The sequence below is a fragment of the Thermothielavioides terrestris genome, chromosome 2, assembly GCF_000226115.1.
Source record: "Thermothielavioides terrestris NRRL 8126 chromosome 2, complete sequence".
NCBI classification, from domain to species: Eukaryota; Fungi; Ascomycota; class Sordariomycetes; order Sordariales; family Chaetomiaceae; genus Thermothielavioides; species Thermothielavioides terrestris.
In genome coordinates, this window is record NC_016458.1 from 8039196 (window position 1) to 8063990 (window position 24795).

General features: G+C 57.1%; 6 protein-coding genes across 6 annotated transcripts; 3 read left to right on the plus strand and 3 right to left on the minus strand.

Annotated features, from left to right (window-relative positions):
• Positions 1-727: 727 nt before the first annotated feature.
• Positions 728-2097, minus strand: THITE_2115825 (uncharacterized protein). Its single transcript, XM_003653349.1, has 4 exons — positions 1806-2097; positions 1555-1742; positions 1279-1480; positions 728-1201 (listed from the first exon to the last, which is right to left on the minus strand). Exons 1-4 carry the CDS (start codon positions 1955-1957, stop codon positions 748-750), a joined length of 996 nt encoding a protein of 331 aa, XP_003653397.1. The 5' UTR covers positions 1958-2097; the 3' UTR covers positions 728-747.
• A 2135-nt stretch (positions 2098-4232) lies between these two features.
• On the plus strand, positions 4233-6982 carry THITE_35313 (uncharacterized protein; the record flags this gene model as incomplete). The annotated part of the gene is made up of 4 exons (XM_003653350.1): positions 4233-5060; positions 5114-5461; positions 5534-6511; positions 6785-6982. 4 exons carry the CDS (start codon positions 4233-4235, stop codon positions 6980-6982), a joined length of 2352 nt encoding a protein of 783 aa, XP_003653398.1.
• A 1685-nt stretch (positions 6983-8667) lies between these two features.
• THITE_2115828 (uncharacterized protein) lies at positions 8668-10225 on the plus strand. The gene is made up of 5 exons (XM_003653351.1): positions 8668-8729; positions 8808-8839; positions 9020-9108; positions 9211-9506; positions 9615-10225. The coding sequence occupies exons 2-5, from the start codon at positions 8829-8831 to the stop codon at positions 9792-9794; spliced, it is 576 nt and encodes a 191-aa protein (XP_003653399.1). The 5' UTR covers positions 8668-8729; positions 8808-8828; the 3' UTR covers positions 9795-10225.
• Positions 10226-10750: 525 nt separating this feature from the next.
• Positions 10751-13225, minus strand: THITE_2115832 (uncharacterized protein). The gene is made up of 3 exons (XM_003653352.1): positions 12242-13225; positions 10998-12136; positions 10751-10848 (listed from the first exon to the last, which is right to left on the minus strand). Exons 1-3 carry the CDS (start codon positions 13098-13100, stop codon positions 10756-10758), a joined length of 2091 nt encoding a protein of 696 aa, XP_003653400.1. The 5' UTR covers positions 13101-13225; the 3' UTR covers positions 10751-10755.
• Positions 13226-14809: 1584 nt separating this feature from the next.
• On the plus strand, positions 14810-16271 carry THITE_2088547 (uncharacterized protein; the record flags this gene model as incomplete). Its single annotated transcript, XM_003653353.1, has 3 exons — positions 14810-14867; positions 15019-15183; positions 15376-16271. 3 exons carry the CDS (start codon positions 14810-14812, stop codon positions 16269-16271), a joined length of 1119 nt encoding a protein of 372 aa, XP_003653401.1.
• Positions 16272-16305: 34 nt separating this feature from the next.
• On the minus strand, positions 16306-18333 carry THITE_2043857 (uncharacterized protein; the record flags this gene model as incomplete). The annotated part of the gene is made up of 1 exon (XM_003653354.1): positions 16306-18333. The coding sequence occupies one exon, from the start codon at positions 18331-18333 to the stop codon at positions 16306-16308; it is 2028 nt and encodes a 675-aa protein (XP_003653402.1).
• Between the last annotated feature and the right edge of the window lie 6462 nt (positions 18334-24795).

The window sequence follows — 24795 nt, forward strand, 5'->3', positions numbered from 1 at the left end:
AAAGTCGGTGCGGGCGATGCAGTCCTCCCAAGCACGCAGGCCAATCAACACCCTCCCGGAGCCGAGTCCGGCATGCCGGAGGTCGGGACGCGGGGGCCGATGCTTATTTCCGCCTCGCACCACTTGCCCGGCAGTGCTCAACAGTTACCTACCCCGCCGAGCACAATAAGACGGCCTCGCGTCTGCAATCCATGAACCACACCTCCCCAAAAGAGAGAGAGAGTCCAGTCCCTTCAGCCACCACCCCGCATCCCCGCCCTCTCGGTGTCCTTTACCGGTGAGCAGATAATGCAGTAAACGAGCGAATCATGCTCAGCGGAGCGAGTCCCTTCCCACCTGATTTCACCCTGGAGCGGCCGCTCCGGGCTGGCCAGACGTTGCAGCTGCATGTGCAGCTGCAGTGAAGTCCCAAAGGGGCTTGAACTTCGGCCGGTAAGCGTGATCGTGCATGGGCGAACCTCGATTCTCGGCAAATGTGAATTGCGCAAAGAAAAAAGCCGAGCCGAGCGGGATCTGCTTGGTTTCGTCCCGAGGGGTCGGAGGGGGAGGGAGCCGGGGGAGTGTTGCTTTTTCGGCTCACCGTTGCGGGTCCCTTCGCGCGCACATTTGTTGCAGGTTGCTTTTCTTTTCCTTTCCTTTTTTAATTCTCTTCCCGTGCTTGCCGGCCCGCTGGTGTTGTCACCGAGCGAACCTTGTGACCTTGGGTGAGAGAGGGGGGAGAGGAGGGGAGAGAGCGAACGCTCTAACTCAAGCGGCCGGCTTTTGGGCCCAGACAAAATGGATCGGCATATAGGCGTGGATCCGCCTGTTGCTCACGGCAGCCTTGACGTCCCTCAGCACGCTCCCGATCTCTTCCTTCTCGTAGCCCGCTTCGACGAGCGGGCGCGCGGCCATGGCACCGAAAAAGTCCATGAGGATCTCGCGGAAGTAGCCGCCAAGCAGCCGCAGATGCGGGTCGCGCGCCCATTCGCCCAGCGGCATGTGGAACACTTTCCGTTCTACGTTGACAAAACCCAGGCTCTCCAGCAGTGAGGGGAGACGCTCGAGGACGTTGATGTCGAATCCGTACTTGTTCCGCAGCACGGGCTTGAACATGGCGATGAACTTGATAACGGGGTAGTTCGGCGGAATCGTATCGTCGTCTGACGACACATACGGCAGTATATCCTGCACTTCGACCCAGCCGCCCGGCTTGAGGTTTCTGTGGTAATCCGCGGTTAGTACACTAGGGACGGGGATCAACATGAGCCCCTCTGGGTGGCGCGGGAGCGAGCTCACTGGAAGACCTTCCGGAAGAGCCCGGTGTTGTCCTTGAGCAGTGTGTTGACGAAGCGGAAGTGAATGAAATCATAGTCTCTCTCGTGAACCCACTCGTCCTCGATGTCGTCGACGATAAACTCGACATTGGGCGGGATCCAGTGCGGCTGGATGGGGCTCAGATCCACGCCCGTGACCTTGGCGCTGGGGAAGGTCTCGCCAACTGCGGCGAGTCAGTTTATGGCTTCTCTTTGCTTCTCCCCCTCCTTCCGTGGACTTGGCTGTCTAGGTACGTACCCTCGATGGCCCACTCTCCAAAGCCGGTGCCTAGGTCGATGATCTTCTGCGGGCTGTTACCGATCGGTGCCAGGTACAACTTCCCACCGAGAAGGTCCTTCAGCATCGTATGCCGTAGCGACTCCCTCTTGTACTCCTCCTCGTCATTCGGCACGGGGTATCTCCCGTACCGGAAGGCGTGATAGCGTCTGGGACACGGCTCAGCCGGTGACCGCTCGCATAGCACAGAGAGGGAGCGCCCGGGAACATACCTTCCATACTCCCACACATGGCCGCTAACACTCGATGTCAGAGAGCCAAATGTGGTTTCCTCCTCGGCTGGGTCGTAGTCAGAGGTGACCTCGCGCGCCCGCTCGGGCACATCCTCATCTCCGAGCGGCTCGATGATGCCGTCTTCCTCCATCCCGGCCGGCGAGCTGTCCGCCGCGTCATGCATTCACGGAAGCAGGCGACCTTCAACCGCGGTCCCCTTGCGTCTGACTGATGGACACAGTGGCAAAAGAAGGTGTGTGGGCCAAGGGCATGTCTCGGCCTTGGCTGGACGAGGACACCGCTGTGCTCAACTACACGCAAGCGAGCAAAAACGAGGGAGCTGAGGGCAGAGCACAGGCAAGTGATGCTTGGGGAACAAAAGTGGAAGATGAGGGATATCTAAGCGACCCTTCCGGCGAGGGATCGATAGACGCACGCGAAGTGGTACACTCGGCGGGGTCTCGCCGCTGCCGCTGGAAGAAATTGGCAGCAGAGCGTAGTATTTAGACAATTGATGGCGGCCTTGTGAAGCAGAACAGATGAGCTCCGTCGAGCCCGGAACAAGTTACCGGTCATGGTTGAGAGGGAAATAGGAGAGAGCAAGTCAAGCCACCTAGCCCGAAACGAGCTAAATCTGCACCACTCTGGCCTTGCCGAGACGTGGAACGACGGAATCGACCAGCTTTCCGCCAGACGCAACAGCGAGCTTGGGGAGCACCTCGCCGGGTCCCTGGGCCCGGAGGGATAGGAGTCGAGTGGAGCGGTGGATAGCTTGGTAGGTACAGTAGGTCGAGGGAGCCGAGCCAATCACGGACCGACAGCTGCTGCACCAACGGGAGATGGTGGCATCTTGTGCAGCATGGCTGCAAACGAAGAGAACGCCAGCTATGCATCTCGACCCTCTGCTGGGAACCCTGCCACAAGGTACCAACCAAGCGGGTGGGTGCAGGTCCGCGGGTGGTTCGTCCGCCCAGGCCACCAAACCTCTCGGTGCGGGCCCGCTGCGTGCGGGGGGGGCTTCTTCGGGAAGGGGGGGGGAAGCCCAACCACAGCGCTGGGTCTTTGGAAGCAAGTCGAGGGCAGCCAACAAAGCCCGCGGCGTTACCAGTTACCAGAGTGTCGGTAAGGGGCCCGCCAAGGCGAAACAGCGCAAACAAGTACTCGGGTAGACTTCAAGGTTGCTTCCTTCTCGCTCCGGCATGCCGGCTGGATGCTGGCATGTGGTACATTACCTGACAAAACCTTCCACACTAGGCAATGGAGGGGAGGAACATGTGGGCAGGGAGAAATGAAAATGAGAAGATCAGAGGATCCATGGGCATGGTTGCAACACTGCACACCCCCCTCGCATCGCACCCACCGCGCACCTCGGGGCGAGAGGAGACACGACGAAACCGAGGCCGGGAAGAACCCCGCTGCTGCCGCGCAAGGACTGGCTGGTAAAGGCAGGGCATTTTCTTCTCGAAGCAGCGTGGCTGCTGCGCTGGCTGCTGCGCTGGCTGGGTGACACTGAGACACCGAGAGAAGGCCGGAAGACGGAAACAGAACGGGTTTTCCCGCGCTCCCGCTTCTTCCAGAGCGTCAGAAGCGGCAGGTGCCCGGAGCTTTTGGAAGGAACCGGCCCGGCTGGAGCTTGGCTGCAGATTGCATCAAAATCAACCCATCAGGAAAACCCGAAGAGGCGGTCAAGCAGCTTGCGTAAAAGAGGGGCAGAATCAAAGAGTCGTGCGTGTCCATAAGTTTGGGCTGGCTTTGGTGAGGTGCGGAATCAATCGGGGCCTGTTGCGGAACAGGGGAACAGTCGGCAGTGGGCAGCACCAAGCCAAGCACCGCAGGCAGCAGGCAGGCCGGCCTAGGTGGGTCCAGTCTTGGCTTGACCTGCGTGGCTCGTGCACCATGACGGCGCAAACTGGGGGCGCAAAATTACAGTGCCGCATGCGTTCCCGTACGTTGTCCCGCACGTTATCCCGCCCCACGTCGCGTCGTCCCGAACCGCGTCTGGCGTGTGCGTGTTTGCCATGGATTGTCCAGTGTAAGGTAAGTCTCGCTCGGCCTGCCTGGCTCCGTAAACACCACACAGCACTGGATTCCGCGCCCGATCCCAACCCGCCCAACTTGCCCTACTGTGGGTGGACGCTTGATACAACTCGGCACGCACGTTGCACCTTAACGCAGACCAATTATTTCTAATCTTCCACATTATCCTCAATTGGCCTCCCACAAGCACAGATCCGTCGCGTGCCGCCCTCCCGTCGCTCGCGATCCCAACCGACCAGTTCTCCCCTCCCCGCGACGACAAGTCGACATTCGCAGCAGCGCCGGCCAAACCCAACGGACACCTGCCCCAACCGCCCCCATGAGTCCCCGCAACCCGCCGCATCTCTAAATCAACACCTAGATTATTTTACCCTCCTTACAACAACACCATGTACCTCCCGCGCGCCCTCATCGCCAAGCTGTACCTGCACCTGCAGAACACGCGGCACCCGCTGTCGCCGCCGGTGCTGGTGCTGGTGGCGCTGGAGCCGGACGCGCTGTGCGCCTGCCGCATCCTGACGCGCCTGTTCAAGCACGACTACATCCCGCACAAGATCCAGCCCGTGGCCGGCTACGCCGACCTGGAGCGCGTCGGCCGCGAGCTGGTCGTCCCCATGACCGAGGCCGCCGGCGGCGCCGGCGGCGTCGTCGTGTGCCTCGGCGTCGGGGGGATGGCTGACCTGGGCACTGTGCTCGGGCTGGAGCAGGAGGAAGGGGCCGACGGTGGGGCCGGAGCGGGAGAGGGCGCGCAGGCATTCGGGAAGGTGGAGGTCTGGGTTGTGGACTCGCACCGGCCGTGGAATCTGAGCAATGTGTTTGGGGGGTTTCCGCTCGAGCCGGAGACGGAGGAAGCCAGGACGTTTGCGGCGCGCGCGCCGGTCGGGGTAAAGGACGGGTGTATCGAGAGGGCGTACCGGCCGGGGAAGGGTGGGATTGTCGTGTTTGATGACGGGGATATCGAGGAGGGGCTGGCTAAAGAGAGGGAAGCGTATCTTGCGCTCGTTGATATGCCTGATGTTGAGGATGATGGCGAAGACCTGGGGGACAGCAGCGACGACGACGACGATGACCAGGACGACGACGAGAGCGACCATGACGAGGGGAAACGGGCTGTCAAGTCGGCGCGTGCGGGCCAGAAACGAAAGTCGTGGGACTTCCTGGATGAGGATAGCGAGGAGGACGACGATCGGCCGAGGCAAAGGAGGCGTAGTAACTCGGTGCGTGCCAGTTTATCACCCCACTTTCCGGAATTTTCACTGACAAAACACAGTCCTCTCCGATCCCAGACCCCCCCCGGCGGCCGGCACAGCGGGGTCTCATTTCCCTGCGGGACGATCCTGTCTTCTCGAGTGACGGTGTGGAACCCCCGACTGCCGCCCAGCCGCCGAGGGCACCGTCAGCAAGGACGCTCAGGCGGAGGTTGCTTCGACTACGGCGCAAGCACGAGAGCGTACTCAGAGACTACTACCGGCTCGGCACGTCGTACTCGGAGCCAATCTCATCCATGATGTATTCTCTTGCCTCGGAACTCGGACGGGAGGACAACGACCTGCTCTGGCTGGCGATCGTGGGCGTGACGTCTATGGAGCTCTATGGGCGCTCCTCAGCCGGCATCGCTGTCCCAGTCCGCAGTTCTGAGGCTCGGCCCGCCTCGGGCTGGCTTGGAATGCGCGGTGCAAGGATACGACAGCTCCTGCGAGACGAGGTGCGGCGACTGAATCCCCCGGAGGTAGGAAACGGCCGGGTCCTGCCCGAGAACACGGGTATCATCCCGACCACGGCTCGCAGCCCCGAGGACACAAGCATCCGCCTGTCGCCGGAGCCCAAGTTTCTCCTCATCAGGCACTGGAGCTTGTACGACAGCATGCTGCACTCGCCCTATCTCTTCTCCCGGCTCAAGACGTGGAGCGAAAGCGGACTCAAACGGCTGCACAAGCTGCTCGCGAAGATGGGGGTCAGCCTGGTGCAGTGCAAACAGAGCTACGCACACATGGACATGATGCTGAAGCGGGAGCTGCGCACCAAGCTGCTCAAGTACGCCTCCCTGTATAACCTCGACGAGCTCATCCCGAGCATCGACACGGACGGCAAAGACCGCGGCGGCGCCAAAGACGGCTGGGGCTTCGTGCGCAGCTGGGGCTGGCGCGCGACCCTGAGCGCACAAGACGTCGGCGTCGTGATCGGCGCCCTCCTCGAAGTAGGCAAAGACGCAACCTCGTCCTCCTCCTCTTCCTCCGACCCAACTTCCACACCGGCCTCCCAGCTCCCCGCTTCCGCCGGCGCCGACGCCGCCCCGAGCGAGGAGTGGGTGCCGCGTTTCTGGCAGGCGTACGACGCGCTGGAGGACATCGAGGCGCTCAAGGCGGGCCTGCCGACGGCGCAGCTGCTGCACCGGGCCATCTTCGCGACGGGCACGGCGATCCTCAAGAAGCGGCAGATCTCGCACCTGCGGGCCTTCCGCATGTGCGTCGTCAAGGACGCGGTCGCCCGCGGCCCGGACGCCGCCCTGTTCTGCCACCCGGGCGCGCTGACCAAGCTGGCGCTGTGGATCGGCGAGGCGCTCGCCGAGCAGGAGCGCGAGGCCACCGGCGGCCGCCTGGCCCTCGGCGGCCGCGGCACGCCGCTCGTCGTCGCCAGCCTGGACGAGAAGAGGGGCGTGTACGTGGTCGTCGGCACTGGCGGCGGCGGCGGGCCCGATACGGCGTATGTGAATCGCGAGGCGGCGCGGAAGAGGGCGAAGGAGCGGGAGGAGAAGGCTAAGGCGAGGGAGGCGGCCAGGAAAGCGAAGGAGCGGATCAGGGAGGAGAAGAGGGAGGCGAGGAGGCGGTTGCGGGCGGAGGCGGAGGGTGGAGGGGGCGACGCAAAAGCTGACGAAGAGGAGGAGGAAGAGGAAGAGACGGAGAGTGAGGAGGAGAGTGAGGAGGATGAGGACGACGACGAGGAGGAGGAGGAAGACGAGGACGTCACGAATCAAAGGGGATACGGGCTGAACCGGTTTGGCATCGCGTTCCAGGATGTGGTGAGCGAGACCAAGGCGCGGGTGCGCATCGACAGCTTTGAGCACTGCGTGGTGGAGGTCAAGAAGGAGGATCTGGGCGCCTTTTTGGAGAGTTTGAGCATGAAGGCTGTTGTTGGGTGACGATTTCATGGGTGGTATGGGCAGGCAATGGTGGTGGCCAGCAACGGGGGGGGCGCATGGGAGATTGGGAGGTCTGCCTGGCAGCGACGTAAAGGGAAGGGATTCGTGTTCTCGTTCTTATGTTTCGGCGTCTGGCGCCTGTTTTCTTCTCCCGTTTGGGTTGCTGCCATGTCATTATACCTGCTCCTTTTTTCCCTTCAAGTTTGTTGATCTAGCATGATGACGCGATGGACGGATGGGCTGGGAGCATGGCGAGGTAGACATTGCTTGGTTGGGCAAGTATACGGAATATACATATCTGGTGTGCAAGCATGTTGGTTCCCCTCAGTGTTGGCATGGACATATCACAGCAAGTGGTATTTAAAGTGTTCTTTTCCTCCTCTAATCTCGCAGTTGTCACGCGGAGTTAGCACCACTCTGGTCAATGTCCACTTTCTGCATCGTGTGCTTGAGTGGCAACTCACCTGAGTTAACTCATCCATGCTCGTGGTCTCCAGTCTCTTTTCTTTTCGTCTTGCCCCTTTCCCAACAGCACCCTCTCCGGCTCAACGGCGTTGGTGTGTGATTGGCAGCTTGCACCAACTTTTTGGACGTCTTGGCGCTTGCACAGCCACGCTGCGGAAGCGGGGAAGATCGCTGAGAACCCCGCGGTCTTGGGAGGTTTGGAAGAGAGGTACCTCAAGGAGCCGCAAAGTACCCGACGGAATACTGCACCGATGGAATACCGCTGGCTCGGCTGGCGGGATTGCGGGCAGTGATTGGCGACGGCGTCTCAGGTGTCACGTTGCAATAGGTGTATGCAGCGACGCCGTGTCTTCTCCGTGGTGGAAGTTCCCGGCCTCGGGACAGACAGACGGCAGCGCCTTGGCCTTCCGGCAAGTCACTGCGATTTGAGTCCTGCACACCTACCAGTGAAAAATGCCATGGCGGACAAAGCAGGAGACACGGGTTCCCAATCGGGGCGGAAGTCGCCTGATCTGAGACACCAGGAAGGCTGTGAAAGGAACCATGCCTCTGGTACCTTCAAGTACTCTCTACACAGGAACAGCCCCACACTGCCCCTCATCACTGAAACTGGAAACCAGCCTCACGAGCGGCTCTCAGCGTTTTGTCATGAGAATATCCGCAGTACGGAGTAGATAGGTAGTGTAAGCAATAAAACCTCACTTATCTCGGCCGTCCCTTTGGTTCACGAGCATTATGGTGATTGATCAGGCGTCTTCGTCTCGGCGTGGCTCAAAGAACGGCCCTCCGCTGCGCACTGTGCCTGACCCGGGCCTCTTTACGCGCGCGCCATCCTGCTTCGAGTGCTTCTCGTGTGCGCTTCGGCAACCGGAAATGCCCCTTACACAGTACAGTGCCAAGTGCACCAGTTGGCTGATGTTTGACGCGGAGTCGTGCCGCCCGGCTGGTGAAGGTGGGCCCGGACCTGCCGCAATCGTCATTCCCGCGGCGGCTTTGACTTCGACCCTGCCTCGCCTCAAATCGCCCCTCATTGAGACTCGCCGTTCCCACTGGCTGTTTCGCCATCCTCGGACTTCCATACTCAAACCACAAACCTCCAGCGCCTGCGATTCTGCGCCGAGCCAGCGGCGTGCGTGACCGTTGATTCTCCCCCAACTCTGCGGCTTATTTTTTTCCACCTGCAAGCAGAGCATAGCAACAGACGGCGACCTCGCGAATTGGATCCGGACGCTGTTCGCGAATCGTCGTCGAGGAGCCGGGCAGCCGCCGATTAGTGAACGACGTTGAACCCTTTGCCGCAACCGCCCTCCTCTCCCCTTGGTACTGCAGCGCCCAGATCCACTTACCACGGCGGCATCAGTAACCCGGCCAGCCTTCCGACATGGGCAATCTGTGAGTGCGCCCGAGATTGTGGGGAAGATATCGCCGGTGCGCCGGGCATTCCAGGGTTCCTGTTGGAGATGAGCAGCACGTGGCCGCTTGCGCGCCTTGCAGCCCTCCGCAACCATTCGAGCGCCCCGCGAGCCTTGCGACCGTGGAACAACTCCGCTGACAACCCCGCCCCGTCTGCAGACAGTCCAAAAAGCTCCCGGACGACCAGCTTAAGGAATTGCAAAAGTCGACCAACTTCGACAAGAAGGAGCTGCAACAATGGTATAGGGGTGCGTAGCCGCTCCCCGCTTCCTGTGGCACCCCCCTTTCCCAAAGTGAAACGCCAACGACGACGACACAATGCTGATCACGGCCGTGATCGGGAGAGACAGGCTTCCTCAAGGACTGCCCGTCGGGCATACTCACCAAGTCCGAGTTCCAAAAGATCTACGCGCAGTTCTTCCCCTTCGGCGACCCGTCCACCTTCGCCGACTACGTCTTCAACGTCTTTGACACGGACAAGTCGGGCACCATCGACTTCAAGGAGTTCATCTGCGCCCTGAGCGTCACCAGCCGCGGCAAGATGGAGGACAAGCTCGACTGGGCCTTCCAGCTGTACGACATCGACGGCGACGGCAAGATCAGCTACGACGAGATGCTCAAGATCGTTGAGGCGATCTACAAGATGGTAGGCCGCGCCAAATTTCCACCGTCCCCCCTCCTTTCGCCACCGGGGCATACCCCGTCACACACCTTGCGGTCCGTTTTTGCTCATAGTTCCGTCGCCTGTATGTAGGTCGGCTCGATGGTCAAGCTCCCCGAGGACGAGGACACGCCGGAGAAGCGGGTGCGCAAGATCTTCCGCATGATGGACAAGGACGAGAACGGCAGCCTCGACATGCAGGAGTTCAAGGAGGGCAGCCAGCGCGACGCTACCATCGTCTCCGCCCTCTCGCTGTACGACGGCTTAGTGTGACCCAAACTAGAGAACCTTGTCGGGCTTCTTTTCCTTTCCGTCCGTTTATTCCTCGTCTTTTCCTCTTTCCTCTCATGCTGTGATGCTGTGCAAGATGAACCAGGTGCCTGGGGTTGCGGTAAATACGGTTGCGGATACCTCGGAGAGAGCTTGGATGGTGGCGTGTGCCGGAGGCTTGTGATATCCGGGTTAAGGCGGTTGGTTTTTTTGCCGTGGCGCCCTGCAAACGGCAGGCTTTTTGCAAAGTCAAACAATTCAGCGCATTCAACACACACCTCGAGAGCCGATCTTGTGGAGAGACTGCGCAAGGGGAGACAAGGAGGGCAGGTTCAGCTGCGCGCTGAGTCTCCCTACCTAGCTTGAAGATCACGCACAATCATCTAGATCCCAGCAGCTCTCCCGCCAAGTCTATCAAATACCTGGCAATGCCGTCTTAGGAAGAAGATAACTAAACCCAACCGCTCTGTTTAACCCCTAACAAACAAGACAGTAAGCTAACCAAACCACCAAACCACCAAACCACCCAACAGACCAACCAACCAGCAGCATCTCGTCTGCGAAACCAACCCACCAGCAGACAGACAGGCAAGAAGCAGAAAAAGCCAGCGGTGTCAGAGCGCAATAGCCATGATGAATAAATATGATTTCCAAAGGAGGCTGGCAAAGAAAACACTTGGAAACCTGGCTGAAGGGGATATACACCAGAAGCTAGTAGTCACAGTAAGTAAGTACCAAACACACACACAAACACACACATACCTCGCTGAGACAAAAGGAAGAAACACAGAAAAGACCGAACTCAACCTCCCCCCCACACCCCAAACCCCGACCCCGCCCGCGCGCTTCTCACAATCCCACCTCTCACGACCCTCCCTTACACCTCGCTTGCTCCCTTCCATCTCGCTTCTCTCTTTCTTCTATGTCTTTCCCATCACCGACTTTGCCTCGTGAAGTAAGCCCTTCAGCTGGACGCGCCATACGCCCCAGCGACCTCCTTCCTGTACCTGTCGAGAATGCCTCTGCGATTGAGCTTCTGCGCGGCGGTGACCAGGCCCTGTTGGTTTGCGCGCGCGCGAGCGTTAGCATGTCGTTCACCAACTGTATAGCAAAGCACCACGACGTACGATAACATGGGGTGGGGGGTGGTAAGTTAAGGAGGACGAGAGAGGGGAAGGGGAAGCGGGGGAAAAGAGGAAAGCTTACGTTCTGCGGCGTCCACTCGTCGTCGACGACGACCACGCCGTCGATGATCTCGATGCCCGAGAGCCCGCCTGCGCGGCCGGCGGCCTGCAGCTCGCGCAGCACGGCGCCCTGGACCTTCTTGTCGTGGACGAGCTGCTCGAGCGGGGCGTTGCCGTCGGCGCCGATGGTGGCGGCCAGCTTCTTGAGCGCCGGCTCGGCGGGCACGATGATGGCGATGGGCTTGGCCTGGGAGACGTCGGCGTAGACGCAGATGTTGGCGACGACGGGGGCGGAGCGGTAGATGGCCTCGAGCTTCTCGAGCGCGATGTACTCGCCGTTGAGCGTCTTGACCAGGTTCTTCTTGCGGTCGATGATGCGGAGGTGGCCGTTGCGGTCCCACTCGCCGATGTCGCCCGTCTTGAACCAGCCGTCTGCCGTCAGCGCCTCGGCCGTCTCCTTGTCGTTGTCGTAGTAACCCGCCAGCACGGTGGGGCCGCGCAGCCAGATCTCGCCTTGCGGGTTCGGCTTGTTGGTGGCGAAGTAGCCGGCGTCGGGGAAGTCGACCAGCTTCGCCTCGACCGAGGCCGTCATGGCGCCGATCGACTCTGGCGTCCACTCGAGCGGGCTCTGCAGCGTGCCCATGGCGGCCGTCTCGGTCAGGCCGTAGCCGATGATCATGGGGCAGATGGCCATGCTGATGAACCGCTGCGTGTCCTTGGACACGGGCCCGCCCGCGCTCAGGCAGAGCTTCATGCGCCCGCCCGTGGCCTCCTTGATCTTCTTGAACACGACGGCGTCCAGGATGCCGCTGCCGGGCAGCCCGTTGGCCATCAGCCTCTCCTTAAGAGCCAAGGCGCCCCAGAAAAGCCCCCGCACGACCGGGCTGCCGGCGTTGACCTTGGCGATGATGCCCTTCTTGACCGTCTCCCAGACGGCGGGCACGCCGATCAGCACGCTCGGCTTGAATTCCCGGATGTCGCCGTTGCAGTTGCGCACCGACGCGTCGGAGAGGGTCTTGGGGTTGCCGTACCCCAGCGTGGCGCCCCAGTAGATGGCGGCATGTTCGAAGACGAACTCGAGGATGTGGGCCAGGGGAAGGTATGTCAGCAGGCCGTCTCCGGGGCCGATAAACTCCTCGACGATGACGCTGGCACCGGCAACTGCAGAATTGCATATGCTTTAGCTGCATGTCGCGTGTGCCCAACCGGGGTGAGGGGTGTTGGGGGGTTGGGGGGGTTGAGCCTCGCGGGCAGGTAAAACCTTACCGGCGGCAATAACAGCGCCGTGGGTTACGGGCACACCCTTGGGAGTGCCGGTCGAGCCGGACGTGTACATGATGCAGCAGAGGTCCTCGGGCTTCGGCGGCACCACCTCGACGGGGTTCTCCTCGCCCAGCTTCCGCAACTCTTCGAAGCTGAGGATGTGGATGTGCGGATAGGACGACTTGAGCTTGTCGACGTGCGCCTGGTTCACCTGGTGCTGGCTGTTCCAGATGACGTGCTGGACGTCGGTGGCGACGGCCAAGACGTTGGTGAGCGTCGGCAGGAGATGGGGGTCTAGGAAGATGGCCTTGGCCTTCGTAGCGACCATAGAGTACCGCAGGCCCTCCTCGCCCAGCGTGTCGTAGGCTGTGACGATGGGCATGCTCTGCGAGCACGAGCCGTGGGCCATGGCCAGCCAGTTCTGGCTCGTGGCGGCGTAGATGTGGACGCGGTCGTCCTTGACAAGGCCGAGCTTGCGCAGGCCGGCACCGACCTGGTGCGTCAGGCGCTCGTAGTCGGTGTAGCTGATGTACTCGTACGGGCTCAACTCGAAGTAGGTCCACGACTTCTCGACCTCGCGCTCCTCGCCGTTCACCACCTTCTTGATGGTCTTCTTTTCCTGGTGCGTCCGCACCAGCTTGCGGGAGCCCATGCACTGAGCGCTACCAAACTTGGCGACGCTCACGGAAACGAGCTCGTGGACGGTTGTGATGTCATCGCTGGGCTTGGTGAGCAAGCCGTTGATGGCGGCCGGGTGTCGGCGGACGGGCGTCTCGCCCTGGACGGGCTGCTGGCCGGGCACCTCGACCGAGAATGGAGGCTTCGCGGTCATCCGCGGGGCCAGATACACCTGCTTCGCCATGCCGGGCAATTCGGGGACCCAAAGATGCGAGGAGAGAGAGGAGGCTGGAAGGCGGGTGACGGTCGACGGGAGCTCAAGGGCGGAGGCAAGAAGGGCAATGCGGGAGCTCGAGCGCGCTCGGTTTGGCCGACAAACGAACAGAAATCAGCCGGCTGGCGGGACCTGGAATTCTGAAGTTTCAAGTCGATGGTGCGCCCGTCGCTCGGTCGGATGGCGAGGTCGCGGCACCTCGAAGAAAGCGGAAGACGGCGATGGGGGAGGTTGGAAAAAGCGCAGCGTTAAGACTGTCCTGGAACGGAAGGGATGGGAGAAGCCTTCAGCCGTCCGAATGGGAAAACGCATCGGCAAGCTCCAAAGCTTCGATCATCCATGTCAACCCTGTCTTTACTGGGCCCACTGCCCCGTTGTGCCTAGCCCCAACAGGGCAAAGCGCGAATATTGGGACCCTCGCCAAGACCCGGCGAGGGAAAGTGGCACAGGTCACACCGGGGCTGGGGCGACTGCCACTCGACTGCCACTGACACCTAGGCAGCGTCTCAGCAGAGCCGGCGACGCGAGCCTACCAACTTCCTGAGCAATGGATAACATCGGATCTCTCAATCGCGCACGTGTAAGAGGATACCAAACTCTCTCCTGCCCAGCGAACGATATCCTGTGCCTCGGATCACCGCTTGCAAGACTGACTGGAGGAGCCAGAGCCCGACGTGGCAAGATGCCCTGCGGGATGATGCAGACAGTGAATGACGCGGTCTTTCTTGTCAGTCTCCCTCACCGCGCAGACTGACAACGCCTCAGATCCGAAGGGGTGCGTCTCCCAGCCGCCGCCGCCCCTGCAGGGGTGTTGTTGGAGCTTGCCGTGGGGCGAGCTCTCCCCGCACTTGCGCAGGTTGTTCTTGCAAGTCCGTCTCCACAGAGCTCCGATTTCAGTGTTCCGTAACTGCTCCGTACTGTACTCCGTAAAGGCACGTAAGTAACCGATCATCAGCCGTTTTCTGCGTAGGTACACATCAACAGCCCTTTTGAAACAGAAAACTGCAACGACCGAGGGGCAAAGAGACAGTGTATATGTGTATACAGAAGGAAAGGAGAAACTGCAATGGATTATGATCGTCCGTCCCTGCTGCTGGGTGCCAGTGCATCGTAGTGTAACGTCAGCATTTAGTGTACCAACGGAAGCGTACCTGCGGTTGGGAGTCTGCAGTGGGCCCTTTTTTCTCAATTCGAAACGCGAAACGAACAGGGAAAGATACGGATTAGTGAACCCTGGAAGTTACATTCCGTTGGTTGCACCGTGCTCTGTCAGCGGGCTGCAAAGACGCGCCCGAAATTTTGGCAATATTATTCGGAAACAAGGTAGCTCGGAGGCACACGGGCAGGAGGACATGAACAAGAAAAACAAGATGCAAGGAACGAAAAAGAGAGAAAGCAAAGTGCTTTCGTCTTAGGCGTGGACGTTGTTGCTGGGGCACTTACATGGTAGACAAAGTTGGCTTGTCGGTAATGATACGCCGACGCGCAGCTGAATTACTTTGAAGCTTGGGTACTGTACCAAGATGCAGAGTCAATGAGCCATTTCCCAAAATTACGGCGTCCCGTCCCCTTTGGGTGCCGCGCTGCGAGTTCATCATCCGCGTCTCCTGAGCGATTTCGCTCTCGCAGCGCCGACCCTGAACCGGCCAGCGAAAAGAGCAGCAGAGAAACCGAAACACATGGGATTAGCGAGCCTCCTGCAAGCGCTGGGCCCCCCAGTGCAGTCCGTCGAGGAAGGTGGGGAGCACAGCTCGCTGCATGCACAGTGTAACTGCCCGGGCGTCCAGGGCCGTTGGAAACACTCGCTTTGTTGTGTTGTCTGTGTGGTCTGTCTTTGCCTGTTCTGTTCGAACAACTGACAACTGACACACGCCTCGGCGTCGGACAGAGACATTCGCGCTGTTCGCGCAGGACCTGCCCCATGAACAGAACCTCGGCTTCGTCGATGCCAAGGCCCTCTCCCTCGAGCTCACCGTCGCAGGGCGAGACCTGACCATACACCAGTCGCCGGCCGTCCTCTCGTCAAACCGCGCCGGGGGCACAACAGGAGCCGGTGTGTTTTACATCCCGACGTCGCCCATGTCCACCCATCCCGAGATATCCCCTTCCCCTCCAACCATCTCAACCCCTGTCTATCTCAGCCACGACACCCAACTCGCTCACACACTCACACACACACACCCCCCATATCCGTGCCTTTACTAACACCACCTCCCCTCTCCTCTTCGCTCGCCCAAAAAAAAAGTCCTCTGGAAAATAACCCCGCTCTTCGCGGCCTGGCTCGCCTCGCCCACCAGCAACCCGCTCTTCACGCACGGGATCCTCTCCGCCACCTCCCTCGTCCTCGAGCTCGGCTGCGGCGTCTCGGGTCTCGCCGCGCTGCTCCTGGCGCCGCACATCGCGCGCTACGTGCTGACCGACCAGGTGTACGTCGCGCGGCTGGTCGAGCGGAACGTCGCGGAGAACTGGGCGGCCGTCGTAACCGCCGCCGCCAACAGCACCGGCAGCAGTAGTGGTAGTGGCGGTGGTGGTGGTGGTGGGCGCGGGGGAGGCAAGGCGAAACAGGGCAAGCCTGCGAAGGCGGCGCGCCGGGCGGTGGCGTCTGCATCGTCGACGGAGGACGCGGGAGGAGGAGCAGGACAGAAGATCGTCTTCACGCCGCTCGACTGGGAGACGGACGCCGTGACGGCAGCGCTGGCTGGCGGTGGCTCGGGCGGGGCCAAGAGCTTCGACGTCGTCGTCGCGTGCGACTGCGTCTACAACGAGGCGCTGATCGAGCCGTTTGTGGCGACGTGCGCGGATGTGTGTCGGCTTAGGATAGCGGACGACGACGAGGAGGAGGGCGGCGGTGACCGTGAGGACGGGGTAGCGGTGGAGGGGCGTGGGGAGAGAAACGGTAGGGGGCTAGGGATAGGGAGGAGGAAGGGGAAAAGGAACCCCTGCGTGTGTGTGGTCGCGCAGCAGCTGCGGGATCCGCTTGTTTTTGAGGCCTGGTTGGAGCGGTTTGCGCGATCGTTTCATGTGTGGCGGGTGCCGGATGGGTTGCTGGTAGAGGGATTGAGATCTGGGTCGGGGTTTGTGGTGCATATGGGCGTGTTGAAAAATGAGGGTGATGGCGGGATTAATTTGGAGGCGATATGAATCGATTCTGTGAAAAGGGGTATTTACCGTCCCATCAAGCTACCAGCTCCCACCGGACCAGGAACGCGATGCTGTATCCGCACCGGCCTTTCCGCCGCAACCACTCCTCCTTGGTCAGCCCCCGCGCGCTCTGCCCGTCGATCGTCTCAAATGCGACAAGCACCACCGTCTGTCCCGGCGCGCCCAAGTCTCGGGCATTCACATCCACATAATACCAGAACCCGTCGGTCTCCAACGGCAGGATGTCGTCCTTGCGCCCGTCCACGCCGTTGATCTTCAGCCCAAACAGCATCTGCTTGCCCAAGCCGTTCCGCTCCGGCGTCCAATGCTCGCACACCTTGGCAAACTGAAAGCGCATGAGGCCGCCGCTGCCCACGCTGAGGCGCTTCTGCGCCGGCGCAAAGTTGCTCTCGTCGAGCCCCTCCCGCGTCGCATCGCCCATCCACTCGGCCGGCTCGTCGCCGACCGGGCCGACGATGTACTCTTCCCACGAGACGGCCCTGCCGTCCCGGCGGTACCAGTGGCGGTCGTCGGCCGGGTAGTGGCGAAGGCCGAAGCGCTCGTTGCTCATCGTGAATTGCTCGGGCGCGAAGCGCTGACTGTACTCGTTGTTGCACAGTGCGCCGGCGCCCCAGCAGGCGTCGATGAGCTTCCACGCGCCTCCATCGATGCGCACTGCGTTCCACGCGTGGCCCGTGGGGTCGCGCGGGGGCGGCCGCTGGCCGGCTTTGACGGGCGTGAAGCCGTAGCCCTTGCCGTGGCCGGTGACGACAACGCAGGCGAGCCCCGCGCGCGTCGCGATCGCCTCGTACACGCGAGCGTAGCCTTCGCAGACGGCTTTGCCCGAGAAAATGGTCTCGGCTGGGGTCTGGCCGCGCGGGATGCAGTTGTTGAAGAAGCCGTGCACGTCGTAAACGATGTTGTGGTGGCACCAGGTGAAGATTGCGCGCGCCTTGTCCGTGGGGGACGAGAATGGGCTGCAGAGCACGTGGGCGAGATGGCCGATGGGGTCATGGTGCGGGAGAGTGGATGTTGGGTGCTGGGAGGCAAGAGTGTCGGGGGCGGAGAAGTCCCGGCAGGTCAAGCAGTCTCGGCTTGCGGCTGGAGGAGCGGGGGGGTGCCGGACGGTAGCAGAAGAACCGCGCGCCGCCACAGCATCGATCTGGGCAAGGGTCGGCCGAGAGCTCACAGGTACAGGCGGCGGAGCCGGGGGAGGGGACGGCTTGCGGGCTCCATTTTGGAAGCCGCTATCCAAGTCTGCCTTGGGCCGGGAGCTCGCTGGAGGAGGTGGAAGGCGCCGGGCCGGAAGAGGAGGTGCCGGCTCTTCCACTGGCGCATCTGCTGGCGGCTTGGCTGGTCTCGATGGGAGCCTAGGCGGCAACGAGGGTCTCGGTGGTTCAGCAATGCGCCGAGGCGGAAGAGGCGGCGTAGCGCTTGCTGACTCCTTCTCGGCCTCCTCCTTCGCCTTTGCGTCGAGCTCACGCCTGGTTGGGGGCAGTGGCGGCAGCTTGGCTTGTTCAAGGGGCGGAGGTAACCTGCGCGGTGTAGGGCCCTGGGGCACTTCGTTGGATGTAGCCGACTTGGTTTGGTTAAGAGAGAGACTAGACACGGTAGACAGCAGGGAAACATCCGAAGCATTCGAGTTCCGCCGCACCGAGAGAGTCTGCGCCGAAGGGCGCCGCGAGGGCAGCTTTGGGGGAGTCGGCTGCGGCGAGTTCCGGGCTGGGAGGGGAGGCGGAGCCAGCCGCCCTGGTGAAGGCGCCGGGGGCTGCACTCCAGTGTCTCCTCCATTCTCCGGCTCCCCAGTCCGTCGTGGGAGCGGCGGCGGCAACCTCTCGGTAGCGGCCCGAACTGGGCGCGGAGGAAGAGCAGGACTTATTTCGGCCGTGGCGGCCTCAGATGTGGTCCTGCTCGCGTCATCGGTGAGAGCACGGACAGGGGGCGGCAGAGGCGGTGGCCGCTTGCCAGCAGCGGCCGGCGGAGACTGAAAGTTCTTTTGCTGATTGAGAGCGGCAATGCGCTCAGCGAGCGTTGTGAAGCGCGGCTCCTCGATCTCGGCCATCGCGGGCGGCTGTCGAGAGAATGCCAAGTTGGCAATCAGTCCAGCTCCTAGCTACCTACCTACAATACACCAGCAAACAAGGCCGCAGAATAGCGGGGCCCTGGGAGCCGCGTGAGCTGCGATGCAACAATTGCGTGTATGCAGAGTCTCGAGAGCCGCGCGGTCGAGCCAATCCCATGGCAAAAAGGCAAACTAGGAGAAAAAGGAAAACGAAAGGCGCTGGGATGCAAAAATAAGGAACGGCCAGTAAACCTCAACCCGATGCCAACATCATCAAGCTCATGTTCCCTTGTTTGACGCGAGGCGGTTAAGCGCCGGCCTTGTCTTGGCCTTATCTTGGGAAGCGCCAAGCCCCCGGGACGGATCAACAACAAAGCGCAAGAAATAACGGGCAGGCTTTACCCGAGGGCCAAAGGAAAAGTGGGGATTTTCGCAGCCCTCTCTCCTTCCAGGAGAGAGGGGCACAAAATTGCCGGACACCTACCCAAAAACCGGACACCTCCCCACCTAATTTTGTATACGAACGCGTCCTGGCGCAAGGGATCACAACCGCGTCAACCCTATCAATTGAAGCTATTGCCGCTAGCCAACCTACAAGTGGTGATGTTTTTATAGTGTTTTGATATACTATACCCCGATCTTCGAACTACTACCCACCCGAACTGCCTAGTGTATACGCCGCCCGCTAGCTCAACAACGCCCTCGCGTAGTACTATGCCAACTACCTTCGAAGCAAGGTATATAGTTGTACGATGCCCTCTCTTCGTATTGCGACTAAGCGGTTCAGCTATAGTAAATCGCAGGTCGCTACGCATCTTTAGGCTCTTTGTAATACTGGTGTTACACGAACAAAGTGGGTACTGCCCAGCCTCGTCAGCCAAGGCAGCGGAGCACTCAAACCAAGCAGGAGTTTTAAAAGAGTGCAAGATCGTCTATTTTTTGCAAGAGTGTGAGATGCGGGCAAGTGCCCTCCTAAATATAGGAGTGTGGTGGCCTGTGCACTATTGCAGGGCCCAGTGCTGTTGTAGGGCCCAGTGGTATTGTGGGGCCCAGTGGGCCCACACTTGCACAGTTGGCCACAGGTGGCCACAGCTACGTGTAACAATTGCCCCCCCCACAAACAAACAGAAAAGCTGTCCTCAGCTTGCAAATCCATTGTATCTTGCACCTCAACCATCCAATCATTCAATCCATTCAATCCACCTGTCGGGTTCCTTGATCGGGGCGACTGGCCAGTCGGGTTCTTTGATCGGGGCGACTGGCCAGGGCGATTGATTGGAGCGATTGATCGGTCGGAGGTTGGAGCGGTCAGAAGGATGGGAGCCAGGCCGGGGCGACGAGGTCTTGGAAAGAGGTCGCAATTGACGTGGTCTTTGGGAGCCGAGCCGGGCGACGAGGTCTTGGAAAAAGTAGTCGCAATTAACGTAGTCTTTGGGAGCCGAGCCAGGGCGACGAAGTGTTGAAGGTCGCGATTGACGTTGTTGCCCTAGATATCGACCTCCAGGTTAGGTCTCAGGAGCTCAAGGGCTTCGCAATACTTGGAGACCACCCAAGTAAGCAAAACCACAAGTGCTTCCTAGCAGGGCACTCGGGGCACCTGCGCCCACATATGGTTGCCTAAGCCACATGACGCGGTACTGCTCGGGCACACTGTTGATAAACGCAAAGGAGTCTTATAGTTCATCGCACAGGTTCGAGTCCAGTAGTGGGCACCACTTGTTACACGAACAAAGTGGGTGCTGCCCAGCCTCGTCAGCCAAGGCAGCGGAGCACTCAAACCAAGCAGGAGTTTTAGAAGAGTGCAAGATCGTCTATTTTTTGCAAGAGTGTAAGATGCAGGCAAGTGCCCTCCTAAATACAGGAGTGTGGTAGCCTGTGCACTGTTGCGGGGCCCAGTGCTATTGTGGGGCCCAGTGGTGTTGTAGGGCCCAGTGGGCCCACACTTGCACAGTTGGCCACAGGTGGCCACAGCTGCGTGTAACAACTGGCTTACTGGCATTGAACCGACGCTATATCGCTAGGCGGCCACGTACGTTTACCGACGTTAAAGATAGTGCCCTCGATATATATACGTAGTGGCTATCTACCTTAGGATCCTTGCTAGCCTAGGATTTTATCGAAGGCGCTATAAATCGTCTATAGGTATATCGTGTTCCTCCTATAGGCTTGGTTAGCTGCGCTTAGTAGGCTCGATAGCGGTTCGATTATCCTATATACTTCTCGACGAGTAGGAAACTAGTAGAGGCTATACAACTATTTGCTTAGCAATAGATCGATATATTGAACAAGTTCTTTAACTGCTACGAAGATGCTATTAAGAGATATAATATTATAGTAGCTAGTTGTTAGAACGTCGATAAGATAGGCTATCGCTTGGCGATATTGAATAGGAGGTTCTAGATCTTAGCTATTAAGACGAATAAGAATAGGAAGGTAAGGGGCTATTCCTTAGTATTAAGGGTCTTGCTATCTGCTTACTATACTATTTTCTTAGCTAGAGCTCCCCGACCTCTATAATAGGGAGTCGATAACCCTAATCGGCTATACTAATACTATTGGCAACACTATACCTATATACAATATCTTTAAATAGTGGCTAAACGAGAACTAGAACGTCGATGGCCTCGATAGCGATATATACTTTAACGTCTTAAATATAACGTTTAGTAACTATGCTATTATAGCTGACTAGGTCTAGCACTTTAATAAGCACTCCTTCTAGTACTATTTTATAGTTTAAGCGTATAAACTTACGTTCGAAGAGTGGTTTAGCTATAGCGTATATAACTTCTAGAGCTTAGACGATGTAGTCGAATCTGAGCGGAATAATATACGCTTTGAGGATCGTATCTACCGCCTATTGGTGATAGATAGCTTCTTAGGGCACTATACGTTGGATATCTACAAATACTGCTTTACGTATAACATTATTATCGTCTTCCTGCTACTATATTCATTGTATAAGACGTAGCTGATAGATATAGGTGTGTTCTAATATATTAAGAAGGTATATTAAAAGCACCTTCGCTAGATAGTTCGCTAGGGCGAGCTCACCTTTATATATGCGCAGTTCGTTGAGAACCTTTAGGTTAGTTGCTTAGAGCTAGGAAGAAGATATATTGCTAGTTCTAATATATAACTAGGCGATTATAAATATAGGCTTTACTCCTAGTAGGATTATCACTAGGTTCTCGAAGTTAGGGATTTAGCCTCTAAACTATGTTATTTATATTAGTTAGCTCGAAGATACTGACCTCTAGGCCAATACTATGGTATATCCTTCGTTGCTTCTAAAGCAAGATCGCTAGCAATTGGCTATCTAGGGCGTTGACCGGCTTTAAAACAAATATAACAATATATTTAGCTCCCTAATACGCCAGTTCATTGAAGATATCGCTACTACGATATATAAAGGTCAACTTATATAAGAGCACCTTGCTATATTTATAGCTAATAAGAAACAACGGCTAGTATTATATACTTCGAAGCGAGCTAGGGGTCGTTTAGTCTAGCTATTTAGCGCTATTATTACTAGTGTATCTATCGAAGACATCTACTACGTATAAGCTACTTACAATCAGAGATACGTAGAGGCTATTACTAAGCAATCTTATAAAGTAGTAAAGGACATTATATATACTAGAGAAAAGGAGCTTAAAAAGGAATAGATAGAGTAGAAAAGGATACTAAGCAACAAGGTTATAGGTAATAGCTACCTATAGATAGCAACCTTCGAAGAATTCTTTAAGAAGACTAGCTGGATCAACGACTATATACCCCTTGATCTAAATGACCGTTCTATCTTCAATAAGTGGTATAGCAAGGATCCTTCGAAGCCTATATTCTTCATCGATATAAACGAAGAAGTCGATACCTATAGGCTAGAGCGACCATTGTACGATTTCCTAGTGCTAGAGCTACAGCTAATACAGATTTCTATCCATATAGGCGATAAGTAGGAGCCACTTACCGATAACGACCTCTCCTAGTTGCAATCTGACAGTGATAATGCCAATGATGATGCCAACGATGACGCTAACGATGACGCCGACAATAACGCCGACGATGATAACGAATCGCCTCTACTATAGAAAAGCACTTACAACAGCGTAGGCACTTGCGAACTGGCCTTTAACAGGATCAACAAGCTTATTACAAAGTGGCGGGTATACAAGGCGAGGAAGCAGGTATCGCAAGATGCTATAGCCTAGGAGGATTATACTGTAGCGCAGTCTACGGCGTAGTATATAGCGTAGGAAGCTCAATACTAAAAATCCATAGCTGGGGAGGATTGTAATAGCTCGCTATATATATAGATACGCCTAGATGGCAACAGTGAGCCAGTATCTACAGGTTTAGCCGCCTTGTAGTAAGTAGGTGGCAGTCGGGGGGGGGCGTAGTCGGGGTACGCAGTTAGGGTACGCAAGCTAGCCTTGTATTATATAATCATGTTTCAATTTGATCTGGATCGAATTTTATTGCGTTTTTGAGCTTTTTGAGCTATTCTTCGCATTTGTAAGATAGTCGAATTGATATAGTTGTGAATTGCAGTCCCTCGCGCTAGGACACGTTTGTATATAAAATTGGGTGGGGAGGTGTCTAGTTTTTGGGTAGGTGTCTAGCAATTTTGTGCCCCTCTCTCCTGGAAGGAGAGAGGGCTGCGAAAATCCCTACTTTTCCTTTGGCCCTCGGGTATTCTTTGTGGTTCTCAAACACTAGGTTAAAGTGGGTCCAAATGGCCGCACCGCACACCCAATTTGACAGCAGTATGCAACACACTGCCATCAGTGCCATTAATATTGAAGCCGTAGATACTGCAAAAAACGGCCCAAATCGCCATTTTCTAGTGTTTTTGCATGCTTGTTGAAATCTGCAGCTTAGTCAGCACAGCCATCGAGCCTCTGAACCTAGCCATTGTGCGCGCCTTCGAACTGCCTGGGAGCCCGCCTTCGAACCGCCTGGGTGCGCGCCTTCGAACCGCCCGGGTGCCCGCCTTCGAACTGCCCGGGAGCCCGCCTTCGAACCGCCTGGGTGCGCGCTTTCGAACCGCCTAGGTGCCCGCCTTCGAACTGCCTGGGAGCCCGCCTTCGAACCGCCTAGGTGCGCGCCTTCGAACCGCCTAGGAGCCCGCCATCTGGCGAAGTGCGTGGCCAACAACGCGCCTAGGCACTATGGTTCGATATATCAATGAGCGCCAGAGGCGCCTGATCGCCATTATGTTATACACCAGGGAACCGCCGAAGGTTATTGTATACGAGGCGGAGGTTAGCCTAATATAGGTATACCGATATAAGCGGCTATTTGAACTTACTAGTGATCCTTTTCCTAAGCCGAAGACGCTGTAGAACGCCTATATACTATAGCCCTAGGCTATAGAGGTTCGTTCCTTATAGTATACTAATAATGATACTTCTTAGCGGTTAGCTAATGTACTATAACTACTAGGAACTCCTCGACTACCTTGCCTATAAGTTAGACCTCTACTTTAACGAGATATAGACCTTCCTTCTTAAAGAATACTATATATTTATATTTATTAAAACAATATCTCGCTATCTTCGCTAAGCTTAGTAGAGGAAGAAAATAGCTTTACAAAGGGCTATATAGTAGAACTATATCCTCTAGCTTAATTACCTTCGAAAGGTGGCTATATTTATCACTAAGATGTTTATATTTTACGATAAATTAAGCCTCGATCGAAGAGATAGCGTTCGTTGTACTGGCTAGGCGCTACTAGGCGTTACCCCCATTGTTAACAATGTTATAAAGAGAGGTAAACGCTATTATATCCTCTTTGCTATTATAGTCAATAGCGTTCTTAATCTATTGGTCTAGCAAGGTTATTCTAACTAGGAAGGCTTCCTTATATAGCTTAAGGAGTACGTTCTATCTAAGATAAGGCTATTCCTAGATCGCTATAGTATTCTTGTTATAGATAATATATTGTAGTACTAAGCTAATACTGTTAAATAGGCCTATCGAGAGGCTAGCGTTCTACTATAGTATTTACTATTATATTCGCTAGATTTTAACCTAATCGAGGCAACGTTCTATAATACTAAGGCCTATATCCGTTAGAACTACTAGAAGATACTTATATAGGACTACTTGGACAAGGACTTTAAGGAGTTTCTTTGTAATGCCTATACTACTATTGCCAACGACGTTATAGCTATATATAGGCACTTTAGGAAGGCGATAATACTATTCTAGGAGGAGGGCGAGGCGGTAGATTATATAGCATTGTATTATAAATAGTTCTAAGAGTTCTAAAATACTAGTATAGTAGGTTGAACACTACGCCCTGTAAATAGATTCGTAGTCACAGTTCATTATCTTCTTCCTCCTCTTCTTTTTCTATGAAAGAGGCTGTTTCTAAGCTATCTACTACCTGTTGTTCTATTATATCCTCTATATATCTAAGTCCTACCTCTTCCAATTCCGATAGGTAATTCGAGGGCG

Bases quoted from the DNA above. Each gene is read 5' to 3' on its own strand.
- THITE_2115825 (XM_003653349.1), bottom strand. From the start codon at position 1,957: ATGGAGGAAGACGGCATCATCGAGCCGCTCGGAGATGAGGATGTGCCC. The intron at 1,743-1,805 runs GTATGTTCCCGG...GCCGTGTCCCAG, and splicing joins CATGTGTGGGAGTATGGAAG to ACGCTATCACGCCTTCCGGT. The intron at 1,202-1,278 runs GTGAGCTCGCTC...GGATTACCACAG, and splicing joins CTCTTCCGGAAGGTCTTCCA to AAACCTCAAGCCGGGCGGCT.
- THITE_2115828 (XM_003653351.1), top strand. The intron at 9,109-9,210 runs GTGCGTAGCCGC...CGGGAGAGACAG, and splicing joins GCTGCAACAATGGTATAGGG to GCTTCCTCAAGGACTGCCCG. The intron at 9,507-9,614 runs GTAGGCCGCGCC...GCCTGTATGTAG, and splicing joins TTGAGGCGATCTACAAGATG to GTCGGCTCGATGGTCAAGCT.
- THITE_2115832 (XM_003653352.1), bottom strand. From the start codon at position 13,100: ATGGCGAAGCAGGTGTATCTGGCCCCGCGGATGACCGCGAAGCCTCCA. The intron at 12,137-12,241 runs GTAAGGTTTTAC...GCAATTCTGCAG, and splicing joins CGGCGCTGTTATTGCCGCCG to TTGCCGGTGCCAGCGTCATC. The intron at 10,849-10,997 runs GTAAGCTTTCCT...GCAAACCAACAG, and splicing joins ACGAGTGGACGCCGCAGAAC to GGCCTGGTCACCGCCGCGCA.